Here is a 23197-nt window from a genome sequence, read left to right on the forward strand (position 1 = left end):
AGATAATGAGCTAAAGTTGGCAAACAGCATGAATATTCCCAGGGTCTACCAATTCTGTCCTTTTTAGTATTTTCATCTAATACTAAACAACTTACCACTTCTTTATATGATTTTTAAAAAGAGTGTTAGCATTCTTAATAGCATAAATCCATTGCAAAAAAAGTTTTTAAAATACGAATGGATATACCATGAAAAGTTATTCTCCCCTCTACTAAAACCCCAGGTCACTTTCCCAGATGCAACCACTGTCTAGGATATAAAAGAACTCTCTATTAAAAAAAAAAATGGGAATATGTACATATATATAACTACATTTCTATGTATCTTTACTCCCCCATTTTTATGCAAATAGAAGCATGCTATATATGTTATAATGTAACTCATTTCATTTGCCTAACAATATATAATGGCATGAATTCCAGTAAAGACTTATAAATCAGTCTTGTTCTTTTCCACTGTTGCACAAGACTCCATTTTATTAATACACCACAACTCAGCAGTTCTCAAACTTTTTGGTCTCTGGAACATTTACACTCTTACAAATTACAGAAGAGTCCAAAGATTTCTTCTTCTTATGTTGATCCTTATGTAAGACTTATTCTATGTAAATGTCTATGTTTTAGAAATTAATTCTGAGAAAAATTTAAAATATATTAATTAAAGATGACAATTATAAGCCCATTCCATATTAACATATATGCATTTTTGTGAAAAATATATTTTCCCAGATTTAGTGCAAAAATGGCATTGCTTTATAATTTTGTGAATCTCTTTAATGTTTGACCTAATGGAAGACAAATAGATTCTCATATTTGCTTTTACATTCAGTTGGTCACAAAATACTGTTTTGGTTGAAATACAGCAAATAAATCTGGCCTGACATAGATACGCAGTTGGAAGAGGGAGAAATATTTTAATAGTCTTTTCAGATATTGTGAATATTCTTCTATGTACTAAAACTCAACAGAGTAGTAGTTTCTTAAAGGTTAATTACTCTATACAATCTGAAACCATACCAATAAACTTTTCCTACTTTGTTATGTTAAAATCTGTTGATCTGTCTTACACTGAATAGATCGATCATTTATGTATGCATGATTTTGTAGCATCACGCATTAATCATTTGGAAAATATGATTCACTGAGTTGTGCAGCGCTCCCAAATGTTGACTTACTTTATTATGCCCTATCTCAAAATAATATTCATTGATATCACTGTGAATCTCCCCAAAAAAGCGTTTAAGTGTTGAGAATTTGTCGACTTCCTGGAGGCTTTCCAAAATTCTAATTTTCCCCTGGAAGCTTAAATCTTGCCGTTGGCAAGATATGTAGGCTATTGTTTTCCTTGAAGTGATAAGTTCACTTCTCTTATTTTTGAGAAAGTATCTGCCACATACTCCATGCTGAAAAACTATAGAGTTCACCCGCCAGTCAGATTCTCAAGTGAAAAATGCCCCAGGATACTTCAACTTACAACTACAATTGTACCAGTGCTTTTCCTTGAGATAACCTCTGACTTCAGTGCGCAGCCAGGCCTTTTGTATGCTTCCATTTTGTCACACAGAATATTCAAAGGCAAGAACTCAAGAGTTAAGATTTAATAAAATTGGTAATTTATACTACTTCAAAAAGGACAGTCTTAAGTAAGACCGGCCTTATTTTTTTTTAACAGACATGCATGGTGGTGAAGAATATAACAACAACTAGCACAGTTTGGTGCCCCTGCCTTGATTCATGCTCAAGCAGCAGCAGTTTTACCCAACACTGCTTTTGCACTATTAGTGCAAGCATCAAAACATTGCAAAAGATGAATAACGAATGTGTTGGTATTATTAAGAAAACAGCTTTGACCTCACAGTCAATCCCAGGCGTCTATGATTACATTTTGGGAACTCCTGTCATTACTTAACCAGTCCCACTTTGCTGGACTTTTAGATTGTTTCTGGCCCTGTGCTAATACAAACTTTTGTACAATAAATATCCTCAAATCAACATTCCTTGGTATTACATTTATAAGATGTTTTAAACTTCAAGGTATTAAAAAGCTAAAAAAAATCCTTATTTTCTATCTCTCTTATCACAACTACCAAAGTACCTAATGATGACAAGTATGAGATCCTGTTAAAATGAAAGACACCAGCTTCTGTTGTTAAAATGGTAACCCCGGGTATATGAAGATGCTAGTTGACCTGCATACTAATATTGCGGGGACAGTAAACATGCATAAAGGACAGAGTCTGACTACAAGGAGATTACTAACAGTGGTTTAAAGTTTTTGCCAAGTGAACAACTGTACAGCCCACACTCGGCTCTCTCAGCTTGAGAACGTGGAGAAGATAGGGGTAAGGCAGTGCGATTATGTGGTCCTTTATCTTAGTAATAATTAGGGTGACTATACAGTCCTGCGTTTAATATGTTGTCTCAGGATAATTATTCATAGCACCACCTTTCACTTTCACAGGTGCCTCAGTTTGGATGATAGATTACATAGTTACACACTCAGGGGATTTAGTTTCTCCAAAGGCTCATCTTGCCATTAATCTTTGATATAACCCACCAAGGACATTAGGGAGAAAACACGTTTATTTAGTACTTAGTGTTAGTGTAGGTTCCATGGGCTTCCTCTACAAATTTCATTCTATATATACAACAATGCTATGAGAGAATCATGTCCTCATTTTATGGGTGAGGAAACTCAGGCTCAGAGAGTGCAGTAACTTACGCAGGCTACAAATGAGTCATTGGTTAAATTAGGCTGTGAAGGCTTCTGTCCAATTTCAAAATCCATGTTCTTTCCTCAGTTTTTCAAAGTGTCTGTCATGCAACCAGCATCAAAATCACCTGGGTGCTTATTCTGAATGCAGATTACTGACCTTCACCCCAAAACTACCAAACCAGAGTCTCTCACGGTAGGGCCTGGATCTCTGCCCTTTCAACAGGCTCTTTAGGTGACTGTCATACATTGGACACTTAAAGTCCAGGTTTAGATTAAGCCACCTTTAGAGCTCAGCCATCAATTGTTTCTTTAAGTGAAAGATACTTTTCTACTACTCAAATGAAGTAGTGAATTGGTGAGGTCCAAAAGTAACAGCATAGATCCTACTTACAAGCTCCAGTTTACTTAGATCATAACCAGGTATATATGTTGGCTACTTTGTGTAGTTGGTCTCTTGTGATGGTTAAATTGACCATTCATTCTCTGTGGGAACTGCTTCTCTTTCTGAGAGGGTTCCCTAGGCATCTCCCAAGGTTAAGTGCAGTTTTTCTATGAAAAAGCTGTCCTGCATGTTCACCTTGCAGTTTTAGCAGTGTCAACTGTGGTTAAATCGTCTCTCAACTTTAGCAAAGGGCCTTGGGGTAAATTATCTTTCTGATTATTGATAAACTGTAACTAGAATCAAATTCATCTGGCACTCACTGCAACAGAATTATTTAATGGCTATTACTAATTTTTTTGAAATGTATTACTCCATACCAGCTGAATACATCCAATTCACATATTTTAATATTAGAGAAAAATAAAGATCAACTAATTCCATGTGATCTGACTTCCACAACACACTCCTGGTTTATAATTTAACGGATTTTGAAAGTCATAAGTACACTCTTCGGTCTCTTACCTGTGAGAATATCTGAAATGACGTAGATTGCTGATGCCCTTGGCAAGCTCCCTTTACTTTGGGTTATGCAACATACTTCTAGGTCTCATACGTGGTTCAGCCAAGGCCAAGCCATGACAGAACATTTTGCCTGGGAGAAAAAGACTAAGCCAGTATCAAGTCAAGGTCCTCAGAAAAGCTGGGAAGCATTGATAAATCGAAACAATCATTGAAGGAAGATGAGGAACTGCTATTTCATCCAGGTCAGACCTAGTGGTCAAAGAGAAGACAGAGCTGAAGGGTCAGGAGGTCATCTGGTCTAGGCTTTAAGGTATTTGGTTATAGTTTGCCCTGGTAGGAATGTCCAGTTAACTCTGGAAGCCCAGCATAGGCTAGTAAGGGAGGCGAGAAGTAAGGTCCATTTCAATGGAAAATGGTCATTTGGAAACTGGGTAAAAAAGTTAGGCAGAGAGAAGAGTTAATAGAGGTAACTAGTCACTACGGACTTAGGCGATGGGCCAGGCAAGTAGAGCTGCCATCTTACACAAATTTAAGGCAGGCTGTGGTTCAGGGCTCACGAGGGCATTAGACTTCAGTTCCACCAGACAGATATAGGAAACACTGTTTCCAGACCCTATTAATGATCAGGGAGGGTGGGCAGCTTAATGTAACTCCCTCTGCCTCTCACCAGCCTGGGGCCGTGGTTAGTCTGAGTTTAGAGGTAACACCATCATTAATAGTCATTAATTCATTTGTGTATTTTAATATAGTCTCATGGCTGATGCTTTTTCCTTAGGCCATGATCAATGTCATACTTAGATTCATCATCAAGAAAGTCTTTAGTAGAATGTTTTACTGAAGGTGGAAGTGCTAGTATACCCTGCTGATACTCTGAATCATCTATAAAGGAGAACCTCAATTTATTGTATGCCAATTCCAATGGATACTTTGATGTTTTAAAATTTCTCTGATTCACTTTGTTATTAGAATTAGAATAATAATGTATATTTAATTTGTATGAGTTCAGATTGGTTCCTATCAAACTGGGAGATGAGAACAGTCAGAGTCTCTTGAAATAATAACATGACTTCCTTCCTAGAATTCATCATTTATGAGCAGGGCATTTACATTGATGACTTGTGAACAGTTTTAATTCCTGAGACATTCATATTTTATCTTGGCCACACTATATGCTGGACATCTGAAAACTATTAAAAAAAGAAAAAGTTTTGACCAGAATTGATATCTAATAGTCTGGAATAAAAATATAAAGGTGCAGGGCTATAGTAAAGCCACAGAAAATGATTAAGACTCATTAGGCAGGAACCTATACTGATTTTGCAGGACTGTAGAACTTATCTTAAAGATGATGGAAAATATCATCAGGGTCTTCACTCCATCCTTCACCCTAACAGTCATGACTCTGTACAGACAGGGGTGGTACCTGGGAATTTCTGGCAATGAATTGCAAAGTTCTCTCAGTTGGCTTTCAGAAATGGGTGGCACTGAAACTGGCTTCAGAGTGAGCTGTCTGATATGAGCAGGAAAGAAGGCTGGAAAGGCTGAAACAGCCTGGTGAGAGTATCTGTACTGAACATGCTTCATTGCACACTGAAAAAGACTAGACTTGGTTGGAGACTTACCTATGTGGTCCCTCTCTGTCCTGCCTTAGATGAAAACTTTTAAAACAAATAAAGGTAAAATGTGTCCTTTTGAGTCTGCTTTTATTGTTTGCTCATTTTTCACAGAACCGTTAAGTACTGCAAAGAACCATGAGCAGATCAGTGGAAGTTCCTGCTCTGGTAAGGGAAGTCACAGGTCTGAGCCTGCTAAGGGCCAGGGCCCAGATGTGACAGCAGGGAAGACTGTGAAGGTGGTCTTCCCAGGGCCACCAGGCCAGAGTGCCATTAGATGGAACTCTCTAAAGCCATGAGGCATGGCTATTTTGGCTGCCCCTACCTAAAGTTCATCAGGACCAGAAAGATACAGATCAGTGATTCTTCTCAGATCCCAGCAACTGCTGAAGACATCTGATATTTCTGTTCCCACTAATATAAACATACACAACTTTGTAAAGGGGTCCTTCCTGCAATTCGTAAGATTGCACTAAGCAGGAAGGAATGGGGTATATAACCTTGTGATACTGTGGTTCACCAGTATTATTATGCTCTGTGAAATAAAGGAAATCTCACTCAAAATGGAGTTGGGATGCCATCAGGGGAGAGTTCTCAGGCACTACCACTCCACATGGTTTACACTATCCAGCAGAAGAAAGATTTTCTCTCAGCCCAGCAACAGCAAGCTGCCCTCACCTGCAGGCAATGAGAAGCCACCAACCACTTTGAACTCTCCTCTTCCTTTCATGAACTATTGTTCAAGACAACCCCTCCCAACTTACTCCTTCCCCTATAAAAGGATGCTCTCCTCCTTTGTCCTCCAGACTTTCCTATAGTTTGCAGGTCTTGAAATGCAAGTCCTCTGTTCTTCCTGAATTTGCTGCTTCTCCCAGCTTGGCCACTGCCATGTCTCTGACCACAGCTGAGGGGACCATCACTGTGTCCATGTGCGGCAAGAGCTACACACAGGCAGACACCATGACACCAAAGCCATGGAGAAGCTGTCTCCCATCTACCCCCAGATCAAGACCTACTCCCCCCATCTAGACCTGCAGCAGGGCTCTGCCAGCTGTGCACAAATGGCTCCAAGGTGGTGGCTGCTTTGGGCAATGCCCTGCCCAAGCTCAGCGAGCTGCATGCTTATACCCCTACATGTGGGCCTGGTCAATTTCAACTCCTGTTTTCCTGTCTGCTGGTCACAGTGGCCTGGCACTTCCCAGCTGATGCCCACACTGCCTGAGACAAGTTAATGTCCATCATGTCCTGCATCCTGAGAAATACAGAGAAGTGAAGCTGCTGGCCCCCGAGGATAGGCTGTGACCCTTCTGCTGCTCTGGGGATTTCTCAATCTCCTCCTCCCCTGTGTTGTGCCAATAAACAAATCAACATTTTAAAAAAATCATTTGCTGCTCAATAACCTTTACTGTTTAATTTTTAAGGTTCAGAGTTCATCTAATTTCCTACAGTTGTACCTTTCATGTGTGGTTTCACCAAAAGCAGCTCCATTTCTGTGCTGACACATGTTAAAAACAGTCACAGGTTATCATTATTGCTTTAAAATAGTTGTTGAACATTATGAAGTAAAATAACCTACACTCAACTGTGCTGTCCTGTCTGTTTAAGGAGATGGGTATTCAGAAATGTGGATATGAATCTTTCTAAGAACATGACTCTTACAAGTTGAATCCTCAGAATACAGATTCATTACCCAGCCAAACCTAAGCAACAAGCAATGATGAAGGTGGGGTCAGCTTGATAAGTAGCCTGGCTGTTCTCCATTGGGGAATTCATCTGCCATTTATTCTTTTGAAAGGATCCCATTTCAGTTCCCAAAGTATTAGTACAGACTTGGTTAAGGATCCCCCTCCCGTACCACCCTGTCTCCCCTACAAACACAGGTGAATTGTGGTGATTTTAGCAAATTGATGCAACCTTTAGAGGTTCATTTTTTTTTTTTAACAGCTTGATGAAATTTGTAAAAAATATAAAGAAAGCAGCCAGTTTGCAAAGTAGTCAAGGAGCAAATAATACTGGAACCTAATTTGCCAGTTGCTTCATGTCTAAGCAGAGATTCAAAGAACCAGTTGGATACCACTGAAGGCTTCTGCAAAATTAACCTCCAATTTTACTCTTTTTTATCTTAATACTTAATGCAGGCCAACATCTGCTCACACATTAACCATGGAATACTCTAGATCAAAGGGCCTCTAATTATTAAAGATTTCTTCAGAACTTAAATTTTACCAGCTCAACTTGTAAGATAAAAAGATATCTTAGGTATAAGTATTGAATAAACCTGCTAGATATTCAAAGACAGCAGCATAAAGGAGGAGACTTGTAACAAATACACACTTATTTGCTTTCTACTTCAATTAAATATAATGTCATACAACTATTTTCTTAACTTGCATACATTGAAAGGTTTCAACTAAACGTTACTACAATATTAAAGGTGGGTCATTGAGGTATACTTGAACAAGATTCATCTAAGGATATCAAAGCTTCTAACAAAAGGGGGACAATTAAATCGAGAAAAAGTTTAAAACGGAAGTTCATTTGAGCATTAAGAACCTATCACCCTGCACATTATATGGATTATAACCCCAAAGATAATTGCCTTAGGAGAGAGCTGTGTCCTGGACCCTGACACAGTGTCTGCCTAGCACATGTCAATAAATGCCTGTGGAGATGAGGCAGGAGGTAGCTGGTGGGATAGGTGGAACGGGACGTGTTGTCTTGGTGGATATTGGCCAAGCAGGACACTGACATCAGGCATTGTGGTCAGCTGGTCAAACAGGACGTGTAAGAAACCACTCGCTAGAATGGCCAGCCTGAGAAACAAGAGGGGTTTCTGATTCCAGCCCAGCCCCAGCAACAAGTCCTAGCAACCATGTGGACTTACCAGTCTGGCCCTAACAACAAGTCCCAGGCAACTAGGTGGACTCCCCAGTCACATAGTGACAAGTCCTAGCAACCATGTGGCCTCCCCAGTCCAGCCGTAGCAACAAGTCCTAGGCAACCAGGTGGACTTCCTCCTTTCCAGTGCTTAGAATCCCCTAGACACTGCCGCCTAAATAGCTTCCTCCCTCGGAGCCCCTCCTGATTATTGGGTTCCTCTCCTCATTAAAAGCTTTGCTGGTTGTTCCGTACTCTTGCTTGTTGGCTTCATTCTTTGTGGCCTCTAAGACATGATCCTGGGAAAAACAGCATCTCAGCCGGCAACAAAGAAAATTGTAAAAAACTGTAGAGACCCTATGGTGGCCCCCACAAATGTGAGCAAAATCATTACTAAAGGAATTTATGGGGCAACCTTGACTGCTGATGTTTTGCTGGTATTTTAAGTCATCTTAATACTTAATTTTCTCAGTATCCACATTGAAATAACAAAGGCAGTGGTACCACTAAGTTAATGCAGAGGATGGTATAAAAAGAAAATAATTTACATGACTGTTCAGTTTTTAAAACACAGATTCATATAATTAGTCTTAGGAGAACCTCCACCATCATCTCGTATGTTCTTTAACCTTTGTTTGAATTCTTCTAATACCAGAGAACACAGTACTACACAGGGCAGCTCATTCAGTTTGGAGACAGCTCTGATATTTATGAAGATCCTCCTGATTTTGAACTGAATTTTTCTTCCTGTAAATTCAGCCCTTTGGTTCCTTATCAAAGACCTCTAACTCCATGTGGATCCTTTGAGCATTTGAAACCACTGTTATATATTCCTCCTTCTCCCACCCCCAAACTGGGTATCCTCATCCATGATATGATTCCTGATTCCTACATTTGTCGCAGACCCTCCTCCCTACTTTCGGCACGTTCCCGTCTGCTTGTGCCATTTTTCTAACACGAAATACTGAAATCTAAAAAAGAAATTTATTTTGGACTTTTTCAATATTCATTGTCTTGGCCATACTTAACTCTTTTTAAGCTTGAAATTGACACTGCAAAGATATTTTTATGTCAACTACTATTAAGCAACAATGGACTATCTTTTATTTGTATGGTTAATTTTTGTTTGTTTCTGAGGTTAGGACTTCAAATTTTTTTTCATCTCATTCTTTTGGGAATAATTTTTCAAGCTAACATTACAGACTACTGAGGCTTTTTGAATCTTGAATCTGTCATTCATGTGACCTGTGTCATATTAGCTCATCTTCTAAGAAATAAATACTAAATGGTCCAGGGACTTCTACCTGAATCTTATCTCAAGCTTCTCTCAGGCTCTGAGCAAGAGGAATTTACACACTGTAAATGCCTTAGAGGCAGGATTATCTCTGAACATTTTGATGCCCAGAACGGACTAAATCCCTCAGGGATTTTGTTTTCTCCAGGTTAAGCAGGAGCCAGTTTCAAACTGTGTGGGAACCTTTTCCTGCCAGGCATGGTGTTTCATTTCAGCTTGGTATCCTGTTTTTGAGTGAAACCTTAAGTGTCTTCCAACTTTTCTTTTCCTTTCTCCCTTAGCACAGATCTGATTTTTATGCCCCTCCCAGCCTCTACTTCATTCTCAACCCAAAGGACTTTACTCTCTCCTTAAGAGATTATGTTAATCCATCAAGAGAAAAACACTGGAGGGAGGGAAGCCCAAACCACCCGAGTGGAGAGATAGACTCAAATGTAGAGGGAGACTGTACTTCATGTCTGGAAATACCCTAATTCCTCCTTTCCTTCTCTACTGCTGGTGTCATCGTAACATTAAGCAGAGCTGACGATTTGGAGTGTGTAAGTAAGAGCCCTTTGCAAAATATAGTTCATAGAAAAATGGTGGTTTAATGACACCTGGGGCTTGAAGTTCTGTTTCAAGCCAACTGGGTATTATTTTACCAAACTTGCCCAAGATTTAGAGCATGTTAGATGACATACAAAGATCCACTACCTACAGGTTCTTGCAATCAGAACATCTCATTTCATTCAGAAAAGGCAATACCATACCCATGGCTGTGCTCATTCAGAAATAAGTCAGGAGACTCAGTTTAGCACATCTCTTATTCTGTGACTTCAAGTAAGTCACTTAACTACATGAGTGTGGGCCTGCTTCAACTTTTATGAACTGAAGTTGTATTGAATCATATCATCCTGAAGTCTCTTTTAGTTTTAACATTATCATTATTTTAAAAATACTTTTTTTAGTATTTTGAAGTTTAGTATGTTTGTGATTATAAAATAATGAACTCATTGAAGAAAAATTAGACAAAACAAAGAAAAAGAAACTTTGGAATTATCACAGTCCAGAAACAACTGCAGTTAATATTTTGGTTTATTTTCCTAATTTTATTTTCTATTCATACATATTTCCACATAGTATTTAAGTACTAGACACATTTATGATGCTTCTCACCTAGGATTCCTCCTACCTAAGTGTACATATCTTATACCAAAGTGACCATATGTTTTTGGCCAGCTAGATCAAAGGGTGGCCCATTCTTTCACTAAGGAGTTACAAGTTGTTGTCTGGCTCAGAAAAATAAATGGAGCCAATCAGATGAGGAATTTGAAATTGGGAGACTGAGAAGTGATGCCAGTGAATAAGGACTCTAAGATGAACTCATGCAAGATATAATAGAAGCTAAGGAAAACATTTTGGACTGTGTACAAGCTAAAGTTATGAGAGGAAAAGCTATGTTTCAGGAGAGGGTGTGGCATGGTAGAGAGGAACATAGATTAGGTATGCAGGGAGAAGTCTTGGTGGAAATCCAGTGGCTCGATAAAGGAGTCTTATGTTCAGTAATTTTTCAGATTCAGTTTCCATGAGATCTATCTGTCCTTGATTTCTATACTTTGATTCTCATGAGCCTTCTGAAGTATATATGTAAAGCACTTGTACTGGAGTTGTGTTACAGACAACCAAAAGAGATCTGAATCAATTTAACTATGAATTGACATTTTTTATTGACTATTCTAAAATACCTCCCCAAGTTATTACATATGCTTTATATACATCATTTGTAATGAATGGCTAACTAGTACTTCATAGTATGGATACACTGTACAAGAAAGCTAATAACAACAAAATTGATTACTCTAAATGATATTAAAATTATTCCCTGGGTATTAAGAAATCTAAGACCTGTAGTCGCCCAAATGATTCAAGGAGAGGTCCAATATTCTTTCAGGAATCCTTTCACCTAACACACACACACCAGCTTAGTTAGTCAAATTTAGTAGCCTGAGTTCAAAAAATCCCTTGAGTACTGTTTTCCTAACTGAAACCACTACAAATATTTTTATGAAGGCACAGTGGATATTTTCCAGCTTCCCCATGCCATTGTAACTCCGAATAAGGCAGACATAGCCCCACCCTAACCTGATCTTAGTCATGGGACAAGAAAATCTGGGACAAAGGCCACTGTAAAGTCCAGAGGAACAGGTTGTTCATACAGGAACAACACATGCACCTAAGCCCCAAATATACATTTTCTTTCCAATGGAAAGATAAAAGGCAAAAAAATGCCACACTTGTCCTTTGGAAGAAAAGCAGAAATGGGATGAGCTCAGGCTGACACCAGTGCTTGGTCAAACCTCAGATAAACTGTGAGGAAGCTGGGCTCCACTCTCTGTTTCAAAATATAATATCAAATGTTGTTCTTGGTGGGTTTCAAAACTGCTTGGGCAAAAAGGCCTATCACCTTTCCTTGTACCAATTTCATGCACATGGTAACTTGAAAATTCTGTAGCTCTCCTTCCCCCATAATAGGAAAATTGGTCTTTCTTGATGGGTTTCTCCCAAATCCCTAAACTCACACCAATCCTCACAAAGTTACAGCAACTTAATATTTCAAATACATATGAGAGAGAAACCCCCCAGGTGTAATTAAAGCAGTAGGGCTTTGCCTTATCTTTCTTCACTATGATGCAGCTAAACCACCTATGAGGTAAGAGACAAGATCTAAGTGTTTAGTTGGTATTATTTAGGAGTCATGATGGGCCCACTTAACTCAAAAGTTATTTCTGAGAAAATGTGAGATGAAGTGTGTAAAAGCACATTATTAAATTTTAAGCAATTTACAAGTACAATGCTTTCCTTTTGCTGAAATGTCAAGTAAGCAAAAAGTTCTAATAAACAGAACAGACTGGAATTTCACAGATTTGGGTTCAAGGCCGATCTACTTGACCCTGGGCAGGTTCCTTACCACTCTGTTTTGCTTTCCTCATCTGTTGTACCGTATTTTTGAGGTACTATGTATTTCATCAAGGCTAAATGTATTACATATTAATAATGCCTTCCTCACTAAGTTAATGAGAAGATTAAATGATGTTTATAAAGTGGTCTTAATGGATATTTCTTCTCATTTCTGAATTAAACAGGAATGTCTCTGGTGTTCCATAGTTAGCAGTGATCTGGCTACTGTTTTTCAATGTTATGCAAAAATTTTCCAGGAAAATCTTCCAATAAAAATCCAAGAAATGAAGTTGATTTCATCACCTTTCTGATATTTTATTTCTAGTTACAGATAGTATAAATCTGTTTAGAGAAGCCCAGAATCAATTAATAAAACATTAGAACTAATTTTTTTTAAGTTCATTGTGATGATGAGATTAAAAATTCAAAAGTTGTTCCATGTATTAGCAATAACCAGGTAGGACATCTTACATAGGGAAAAAAATCTCATTTATAACAGCAACAAAATATATAAAATACATAACAATAACTTTTGAATTAATTTATGTGATACCTTACATAAAGAAAAGTTATAAAATTTTTCTGATGGAACAGAGAATACTGGGACAGGAAAATATTCCTTATTCTGAATGTGATAAATATATCAATTCTTTGCAAAGCAACTTATGGGCTTAATGTACTTTTAATAAAGTTTCAAAAAAATTTTAGAACATAATCCAAAATAATTTTGAAAAAGTAATGAGAGGATATCAAAAGGTATTATAAACCTACAAAAATCACTATAGCATGTTGTTAGAAAAGACAAAGTCTAATGGCTCTAATACTTACAAGAACTGGGTATGCAACAAAGTAGGTGTCCCAATACTAACAGGAAAGGAATCCACTCTCTAATGATAACATCAGAACAACCTGCATCATTTTAAAGCTGTCAACCTAGATCCTCATCTCATCCTATATATCAAAGCCATTCATTCCATAATTATTTAAGTGTTAAATGTAAACACTGATGCCACAGAAAACCTGGAAGAAAAGAAAGATGATATTGGGTCACTCTAACACACATGTGCACACACACACACACACACATTTGTTAACATGCACGCACTTATGTAGACATTTGTAAACATAACTATATAGAGACAGAGATATATAACTATGGATACTTACTTGAAAATGTAATAATACAATTAGGTGTGAGCAGACTCCCTGGTTGTGATAATTGGGTCACCTAACCCAGGGGATCCTCTGGTCAGGAGGGTGTTCTCTCAGACCTCACTGCATTACATGTGTGTCTAATATCTACATTTGGTTAAAGAAAGCAGCATTCACAGATAGAAGTGGACTGTTGTTAAGTCCTGGTTTTGTTAAATTGCTATTTCCGCCTCCTAGAATATCTGTGCAAATTCGCATAAACAAAATTAAACAACCAATAGGAGAGAATATATGTTTAAAAATACAAGATGATTTATATGTATTATGTGAGTTTAACCTTAATAACAAACCCAGGCTATCTTATCCTCACTTAAGGCCCATCCTGACCCAGTGACATGTTCAAAAGAAACACAAATTCAACTTGACAGCTGTAAAGAATCATGTAGACACTTCATTGAAGATGGTTTTATTTTGTTTTGAGGGGCAGAGGTAGCAGCAAATACGAAGTTTCCTGCATAAAACACAGTAAGATGTGCTCACAATCCTCTTGCCTGTCCCTCTCATCAAAGCCTCATCAGAGCCCTGATCATGTCCCTGAACTGCAGCCCAGTCTGGCTCTTTTTCCGTTCTCCCTCCTCTCCCTCCTGTGAAGTGTCTCAACTTCTTTCTATTTTCATAACCTTTTTCCCCCAATATTTTCCTCCCCATATTTCCACATCTTACTTTCTGATGTATTGCCATGCCTTTTCTAAGCACACCTCATTCCAATTAGTAGAGCTAAAGGTTCAACATTCCTTCTTATAAATAGAGAAATGGGGAATGGAAAAGAGAAAAGGGGAAAGGTAGAGAGATTATAAATATAGTTTAATATAGTTTCCCTTTATCCCTCTCCCACAAGTAAAAAGGAAGTCAGAACAAAAATACTAAAGTTCTAATAGAAAAATCAATCAAAGTTATGAACATATACTATATAGAGGCAGAAATATAAACAACAAATGGATAGAGGAAAAAATTAATCCCACTAGTAAACAAATAGCAAAAACAATGAGACAACATGATTTAATCTACAAAGATTAAAAATTATCATATTCAATGCTGCTGGACGTACAGGGTGATTGGCATTCTTATGTAATGCTAGTGGAAACATAGACAAACTTTTTGAAATGCACCAAAGCAATACATATTGTGAAATTTTAAAAGTTTCTCACCTTTGCCATTTCTAGGAATAATTATAAAGAAAAAATCAGAGAAACACAGATCTACGTATAAGTATGTTCATTATTTATTTTAGCATCATTTATAATGACTAAATTTAGAAACAACCAAAACACTCAGGGTTGATTTGTTGGTAAAAATATAGAGATACCCTCAAATATTATTTATTAGGATTTTTGATATTATGTTGTCTACCTGAAACTAATATAATCTTTATGTCAATTATACCTCAATTAAAAAATTGAGATTTTTGAAATCTATGGAATAACATTGCAAAATGCTCATGCAATAATGTGAAGTTAAAACTTACTGAATAGAAAATTGCATATGTTGTATAATCTTAAATTATATAACAAAAATGTATGCATAAGGAGGAAGAAAATACACCAATATGTTAACTGCAGATTGTGTTTATCACTGGACTGTGGAAGTTTTTGATTCCTTCTGACTCTCCCTGAATTTTCCAAATTACCTGTATTGAGGAAGAATGAGAGAGTATTACTTCCATAATAAGAAAAGGTATTTTTTAGAACCAAGAAAAGACATCCAAATTCTATTGTAAATAACCAAATACATTCCTGTTTGTCATTAATTAACATTTCAAACTCAAGGATGAAAGTTAAAGACTAAATCCTTTGTCCCTGGGAGAGATTTTCTTGAGGATAAAGTATAATACTCAGGTTCCAGGTACTTTGATAAAGTTGAAGGGAATTGGGGAGAAAGTGGGGAGAAAGAATTATAGAGCATAATGTGAATTGTAGGGTTTCAGGGAAAGCCTTAGTCCCTTATTCTAAATGATAAAGAAGTCAATGAATTATTAGAAGACATTAAAGATGAATTATTATTGTATTTATATTTTCCCATTTCTGAGACACTTACTAGGATTTTTTAAAAAGCAGCACTTATTATTAATAGATTATCTCTATAGTTTTATCAACAAATGGTCACATCTTACTTTGATATCTGATATCTTTGTGTTGTTTTTGTCACTTACCATTTTTTAAAATTGCATGACCATGGACAAATCATGGTTGAGCACCTGATGCTAAGAATAGGATTTAATACTGACCAGATACAACTGCTTAACACACAAGCCTTTTGGACACATGAATTACAAATTGTACACAGCACCTTAGAGCTGAAAGTTAACACTGGAGGACAAATTTGGCTGATTTGGTAAGATCACAGCTTAATCAAATCACCATTTTCTTTCCCTCACCTCCCATCTTGCAAACACACAAGTTTAGTCACCTGGAGGAACTAGGTAAGGAGATGAAAATAATTAAGAATAAATCCATCTTCACTATTAGAAAACCATTTTAGACAGTCTACTCTTAGTCTCGATACCAGTATCTTTATGCATAATATATGTGGAGCTCTTTTGGTCATTAAAAATGACCATATGGATAGGATTAAAAAAAAACAGGTATAGCTGCTATGGAAAACAGTATGGAGAATCCTAAAAAAATTAAAATTTGAACAGGTAACAAAAACACTAACTCAAATGGTATCTGCACCCCCATGTTCACTGAAGCATTATTTACAATAGTCAAGACATGGAAACAACCTAAGTGTCTACTGATGGATGAAGGGATGGAGAAGTTGTGGTGTGTGTGTGTGTGTGTATAAACATATATGTAAATATGCAATGGACTATTATTCAGCCATTAAAAAGGAAATCGTATCATTTATGACAACATGATGGATGTTGAAGGCATTATGCTAAGTTAAATAAGTTAGAGAAAGACAAATATTTTATGACCTCACCTATGTGTGGAATCTTTAAAAAAATACTCATAGAAAAGGAGTTCAGACTGGTAAGGTTGCCAGATACAGGGGGAAGGGGAGGGGAAAAGGGAGAAAGGTGGTCAAAAGGTACAAACTCTCAGCTGTAAGATAAATAAGTGCTAGGGAAGTAATGTTCAACATGACGGCCATAGTTAACACTGCTACATGATATCAAGGGAAGTCGTTGAGAAAGGAAATCCTAAGAGTTCTTGTCAGAAGGAGAAAAACTTCTTTCTTTTCTTTTTCTTTCTTTTCTTTTTACTGTATCTGTATGAAAAGATGGGTGTTAGCTGAATCTGTTGTAGTAATCAATATATATAATCCAGCCACCATGCTGTATGCTTTAAACTTCTACAGTGACACATGTCAATTATTTCTTAATAAAACTGGGAAAGAAACAACTTCTCAGGAAATTATTGGAATTTCCTTGGGTATTTCAATTTTAGGGTAGTTCCAGAAATGAACACTCCCCCAACAGCCAACAATGCCTCTGGGAAACTCCTATAGCTGAACATGACTTAAGGATTCCTCTTGGGAAACAGCTTCTACCATTATAGAACCTCAAGGCCACTGCCATGCTGGACTTCAGTGCAAGGCAGTTATGCTCCTCTTTGCTCACTCAGGGTGATTTTGGGCCAACCACCACATAAGGCAACTCAAGGCATGTGGGTGACCACACTTGTTGGAGTTTACTTTAAAAAAAAACTTTTTATTATAAAATTTAATGCACTTATTAAAAAGGGCATGGAATCCATATGTACAATTTAAGAAGTAGTTATAAAGGAACATGCATATGACTATCAACCAAATTAAGGACCCTGTCAACACCCCTAGAAGCAACCTGTGAAGCCCTCCCTTGACATAACCCTCGCCCTGGGTTCATTTTTTTTAACACACTCTCCCTTCAGTCCTGGCAGGGCTTCTTGGCCAGGATTTTATCAGCACTGGAGGAGTGTTAGAAAGATTTTCCAAAAATAGTCCTTACTGTACAGCACATGACACTTTTTTGGCATTTAATAAAAAGGCTGCTACTATTTTTTAAATGTTCCTCTACTGATCATAGGAAATGACTGTTTTCCAGGACATAAAAGGCATATATGTCATAGACAATAGTTTGCTTTAGCAGTTCAAAAAAATTCAACTTGCTTTTTTATGATTATTTCTAAAGGGATATTTTAAGCAATTTACATTTCTCCTTTTGAATTCTCTGTTTTTATCATTTAACTTTGGGTTCTTAGTATTTTTCCTATCAGCTTATATGTGTACATGTACATGTAGGTAAGTGGATGTTAATTGTCATATTTGTAACAAATATTTTTCCCCAGCCTATTATTTAAGAAGGCAAAGAAATTCTTTATTTCATTTATGTGGTAGATTATATTGATCTCTTCCAATGACTTTCAAATAATTAGAACACAGGTTTCTAAACAGACAAAAAGTATCATGAATTTTAATATACTCATTGCCCAGCACAAAAATGATCAACACTGTGCAATTCTTGTTTCACCTCTTCTTTCTCCTCCCCTCACCATTCTTTTGCCAAAAATTTACTCTATTCACAGTAAATCTGATATATCACAACACATGTAAAGTACTTCAGAATGTATCTCTAGCTGATAAGAACTTTTCAACTAACAACCAACACACCCATCAACATTTACAATAATTCTCTAATGTCTAATAGCCAGTCAGGCTCAGTTTTCTCTGATTTTATAAAAAATGTCATTTCAGAATTGAATTTTTGAATCCAGATTCAAATAGGATCCATGTACTGTATTTAGCTGATATGACACAGAGGTTTCCCCTCCCTTTTATATTCCATGCCATTATTTGTTGGAGAAACTGGGTCATTTGTCCTAAGGGACATTCCGCTTTCTGGATTTGAATGAATGTCATTTACCATGTTCCTCTACCCTGTGAATTTTCCATCAAGTGGTAATTAGAGCCACTGATTTGATAACATCGGGTTTAATATTTGGAGGGCAGAATACTTCATCGGTGGTGCTGTGAACCTCCTCGGCACCAGTCATGTCATGGCACACATCATGTCTTGGTGTCCTTTCAGTGATGTTAAAATGAGTGGTTGCAGGTATTGTCAACCTGATTTCATCTATCCTCCATAAAATTCCTAATCAGTGGTTGAATTCATAGTTTTAACAGTCATTGATAACTGTTTCCTAGATCCATTAGTGTACTAGGGTGCCAGTATTTTTAAGCTTGGAAAATCTTACTCTATTACAATATCAGATCATTAAATATTTTTCAAGGATTTTATGGTTTGAAAACAAAATTAAATCTTGGATCAATCTGGAATTCACTTCAGTGTACAAAGGAGATGAGAACATATGTTGATTTCTCCTAGAAAGTACATATACCAAGAAGGTCTCCAGACAAGCAGTCAGATGGCTCTTATTATACCGTGCCTAGTGATAGAATTCCAAAGGGCTATAGGGCTTCTCAAAGGGGGCCCAAACATTTGACCCATTTCCCAGAAATCTCAGTGTCCTGGCATTGGAACATTGATTAAAGAGAGATTTCATTATTCACAGAGACTTATGATATCCAAGAAGACTGGAGTGTCTGTTATGTCCTCTTGTAATAAATGGCATTTCTATACTAGAATGGAAAACTAAACTAATTTTTTGATTATTCAGGGTTTTGTTCAATGGCTAAGTTTTTGAATTTTGAAAATGTCAGCTTTTTATTTCTGCAAACCATCATTTTGCCACTGAGGGAAATAACCTTGAAAAATCTTTACACATGATATAATGACTTAAATTTAAGCAGAAGCAGTTACATTTCCTTTTCTTCTTCTTTAAGAAAAAGAACATAGTCACCTCTTTCCTGATGGTACCTTCTGTCTTCTCCTTAAACTGGCAGAAATGAAATTTATTGGCAGGATAATTTTTTAGGCCTTTTTTTTTTTTTTACTAGCTTAGGAAAAAGATATCAGGTACTTGGTTTTAATCAGGAATAAAAAAAACTGTAAGGTTTTGGGTTCCCTGACTCCAAAAATATCCCATTTAAACTAATGCAAAACTACTTGTGTAAAAATTTTCATCACGTTGTCTTTTTGCTCAAGAACCATCCATACTTTCCCACTTATAAAACCAAATTCAGACTAAACTTCCTACCTTCCAGTTCTTTCATTATACATCCCCCATAGCCTAGCCACCCTTTCTCTTACCACTTATTCTTCAGAGTAACTGTTTAATATTCTCACTCTAGTCTGTGTTTTTCTACATGCTAATTCCTAAAAATGAGGACATTTTTTTCATTTCTCTTTCCCAATACAGCTTCTAACTTTTATTATATATTTTTCAAATCCAGATCAAGTTTAAACTCATCTACAAGCATTTTCCTGGTGGTGGCCTTATTGATCTTCACTCTTTAAATTATGCCTCCTTACAAACAGACATATAGTTTAACATGTAAGTTTGTTCTTTTATGGTTTGCAGTGCATTTGTTATGCTTGTCTAAATGGATTGTAAGAGCAGAAGTGGTATGCTCCCTATGACTTTATTTTTAGACCCTATTAAAATTGAAATTCCTATGAATTTGTTTAAGGATAATTTGGATGCTGTGCTTATCAAACCCACAAATGGCCTGGTATGTGCGTATCTATTTTATTTACCTACTAATGCAGTAGATTTAATAAATGGCCACAATTTTCATGTCTTCCTTTATCTAGGCACTTTGTAAAATGACTTTGAAGCTCTTCCCAACAAGAGATGGAGAATATTTCCCCAGCCTTTGAAGGTTCCTGGCACTGGGACTTGTTTTGATCAACTGACTACAGGGAAAATGATGGTGTCCCTGCCCTGAACTTAGGACCCCTAGGGTCTTTCTTGGTTTCGTTTGCTGTCTTGGGACACCCCTTCTGACATATGGACAAGTCCAGGATAGCCTGTTAGAGGATGAGAAATCATGTAGAGCAGAGACTAGCCATCCCAGCTGAGGTTCTTCTAGATCTGCCAGTCCCCATGTGACTTAGCAGGCATGACCATGGATGCATGAGTGAGCCCAGTCAAGTCCAAAAGAACCACTAAGCTGAGCCTGGCCTAAGTTCTGACAAATGGAGGTAAGAGCCAACTTGTTATGTTAATCCAAGAAGTCTGAGGTGGCTTAATACATGGCAAACATTAATGAATACAAAGGGAAAAATAAAAAATAGTAAGTAGTAGAATATAGATCCTAAATTATTTTAGTATTCTGGAACAATAAACCATACTACTAAGATAAAATATAACCTCAGTTTGTACTAAGTACAAGGATTAAATTCAAGTTCAAAACTCAACTGTGTGACTATAAGACAGCAGACATACAGCTTCCCAACACATATACAAAACACTTAGTGGCTTTGCTTGACCACAAGCATATGACTCAACCTTGTGTTTCTACTCTTCCAACAAAGCTAATAGGATTTTATGCTGTCTTAAATGCGTAAGACCTCAAAGAGAGGTTTATCCAGAGGCCAGTGGCTGTGAGGTTGAAGGACCTAGAAACCATTTCACACAAGGAAAAGTGAAAAGCAACACTACTGTGTGTCCACTGAAAAGACTGAGGGGGTAGAGTGCATAAGGTCACTATTTGAAGATCCATCATGTGAAAAAAGACTAGACATGTTTAGTGTCATCTCATTAAAAATTAGGACCCATGAACAGAAGCTAGGAGGAGGCAGATTTCAGGTCAACATAAAGAAGCTGAGTTAGAGAGGCTGCATATGTATACTGCTTAAGAAGGCAGGTTATATAGTCAAAGCCAGGTCCTCTACTTACCAGCTGTGTGATGTTGGGCATTTGTGTAACCTCGTGAAGCCTCAGTTTCCCCCCAGCTGTCAAATGGAAATAATAAGAGTGCCACTTTATAAGGTTGTGATAAAGATTAAAGAGGATTTTTGAAGATAAAAAGCGTAGCCTAATGTCTTGAACATAGCACTCAATAAAATTTATTTATCATAATTAATGATAAGAACTATATAAATATGAAATGAACTGTTTCAGGTGGTAGAAATCTCCCTCAACTTGGGGATAATCACAGAAGGTTTGGCAAATGCTTTGTAGGACAGATTTAAGCATAAGATGTGAAGGTGGGCTAGATAACATTTAAGTTACCTTCCAATGCTGAAAAAAATCACTCTTTATCCCTTAAGATAGGCATAATTTCTTTAGTATCTCCCGGACTACTTAACACTACTGATCAAATGATGCTCATTTACCATATTTAATAAAACTGTTTGATTACATAATTATGAATGTACACTTTTCTCATAGTAAGAGTTGTTCCATGCTGAATTGAAGTGTGAGGGTTCTTGATTTTTTTGTATCTCATCTCCCCTAAATTAAAGCATATCACTAAATTTTATTTTTAGAATTAACAGTATTGACTAAAACTTGAGTGTAAATTTTAGTGCTAGAAATTCTTCTTTGTGGGACATTTAAATTCTTATGTACATAGCTCTCACCTTTTCATACTTGGCATTTTCCTATCAGAATGCCTAATTTTAAACTGGCCAGATTATTTTAAAGGTACTAAAGGCTGAAGTTTCTTCTCCTATCAAAAGTCTGAGCTGGAGCCATAACCATTTTCCCTTCTTTTTGTACAGACAGCATCTGGAAAAGAAGACCACAATCGCTCTTGCCTTCTAAAGCCACAGGAGGAAGTTCTTACTCCCACTGCAATTCTATTTAATGAAGAAGATAGAGAAGAATTACTTAACAGGATAACATGCCTATCTTCCTCAATTATCTCACTGTTATCAGTTTTAATAGGAAGGAATTCACATTGGCCAAGGCCCTGTCTTCATGTATGTTCCCTATCTGATAAAAGTCTCTCCTTTTCTTAAGATGAACTCTGATATAATAATGGGCTTTAGTCATCTGTGAGGAGAGGTTTACTTTAATTAATGAAAGTTATAGGCAGATACTCTGGCAAAGAGAATCCTAAAATGTGTCAGTGGCCGTAAAGAGTTCTGAATGCAGTTTAAGAATTGCTTAGTATAAGAATTCTTAGTATAAGAATTGCTCTGAATTCTGGGTATGTGGTGAAATCAATACACAAGGTTTTCATCAGCAAAAACAGGATTTCCAGAAATTCAGCACCTAGCATGTGCCATACATGGTACCACACACTGAGGAATACAAAGATGAAACAGAAATACAAGCAAACAATTTCAAAAAAGGAAGAACAATGATGTAATAGAAAGTATATAAACTACAGTTTTAACCCAGAATGAGAAGTATAGGAGGGGTGTGAGAGAAGTGAAAATGTATTGTAAGATAGACTTTGAGAAGAGGGAGGGATTAGGCAGGACCAAGTAGAAGGAACAGCATGCACAATGGCTCAGAATTAAGTAGACAGTAGGGTGTAGGATTGGTGGGAAAAAGCAACAGGGGCTGGGGCTGGGATCGGGAGGTGTATCATACTCGCCCACTACCATGCAGAGACATCCGGACTAAGTCAATGGGAAGCCATTTCACCTCTTAATCAAGTAACTTGATCATATTTGCAATTTGAAAGGATTACTCTACAGTGGTATTGATAAGGTACTGAAAGAAGGCAAAAGTAAGGATAGGGAAACCAGTTAGAGGATTCATCAGTTACCAGATGAAATTCTGAATTATGGAAAGCCCAAGGGGAAGGAGAGGGTGAATGTTAAGGATTCATCTGAATAAAGATCCTCAAGAACCACGTAAATTGAAC

At 37.0% G+C, this 23197-nt stretch overlaps 1 protein-coding gene and 1 pseudogene across 13 annotated transcripts in view; one reads left to right on the plus strand and one right to left on the minus strand.

The window, feature by feature from the left end:
- Positions 1-23197, minus strand: part of LOC118923037 (uncharacterized) — a 524114-nt gene that overhangs the window by 42437 nt on the left and 458480 nt on the right. For 5 of the 13 annotated variants that reach the window (XR_008997783.1, XR_008997785.1, XR_008997786.1 and 2 more), the window contains 2 exons: positions 21274-21329; positions 14476-15179 (listed from right to left, as the gene is read on the minus strand). The exons of 3 other annotated variants lie outside the window; for them this stretch is intronic. Coding sequence is in view for 4 of the 10 variants with exons in the window: in XM_057502378.1 (XP_057358361.1) it covers positions 21315-21329 (15 nt within the window). In the remaining 6 variants the exon portion in view is untranslated. Of the gene's footprint in view, positions 1-14475; positions 15180-21273; positions 21330-23197 lie in introns of those variants that run through there. 5 more of the 13 variants (XM_057502373.1, XM_057502371.1, XM_057502377.1 and 2 more) reach the window with 2 other exon arrangements.
- On the plus strand, positions 6031-6505 carry LOC118923038 (hemoglobin subunit zeta-like; annotated as a pseudogene).

This window comes from Manis pentadactyla, chromosome 5 (genome assembly GCF_030020395.1).
Source record: "Manis pentadactyla isolate mManPen7 chromosome 5, mManPen7.hap1, whole genome shotgun sequence".
NCBI lineage: Eukaryota > Metazoa > Chordata > Mammalia > Pholidota > Manidae > Manis > Manis pentadactyla.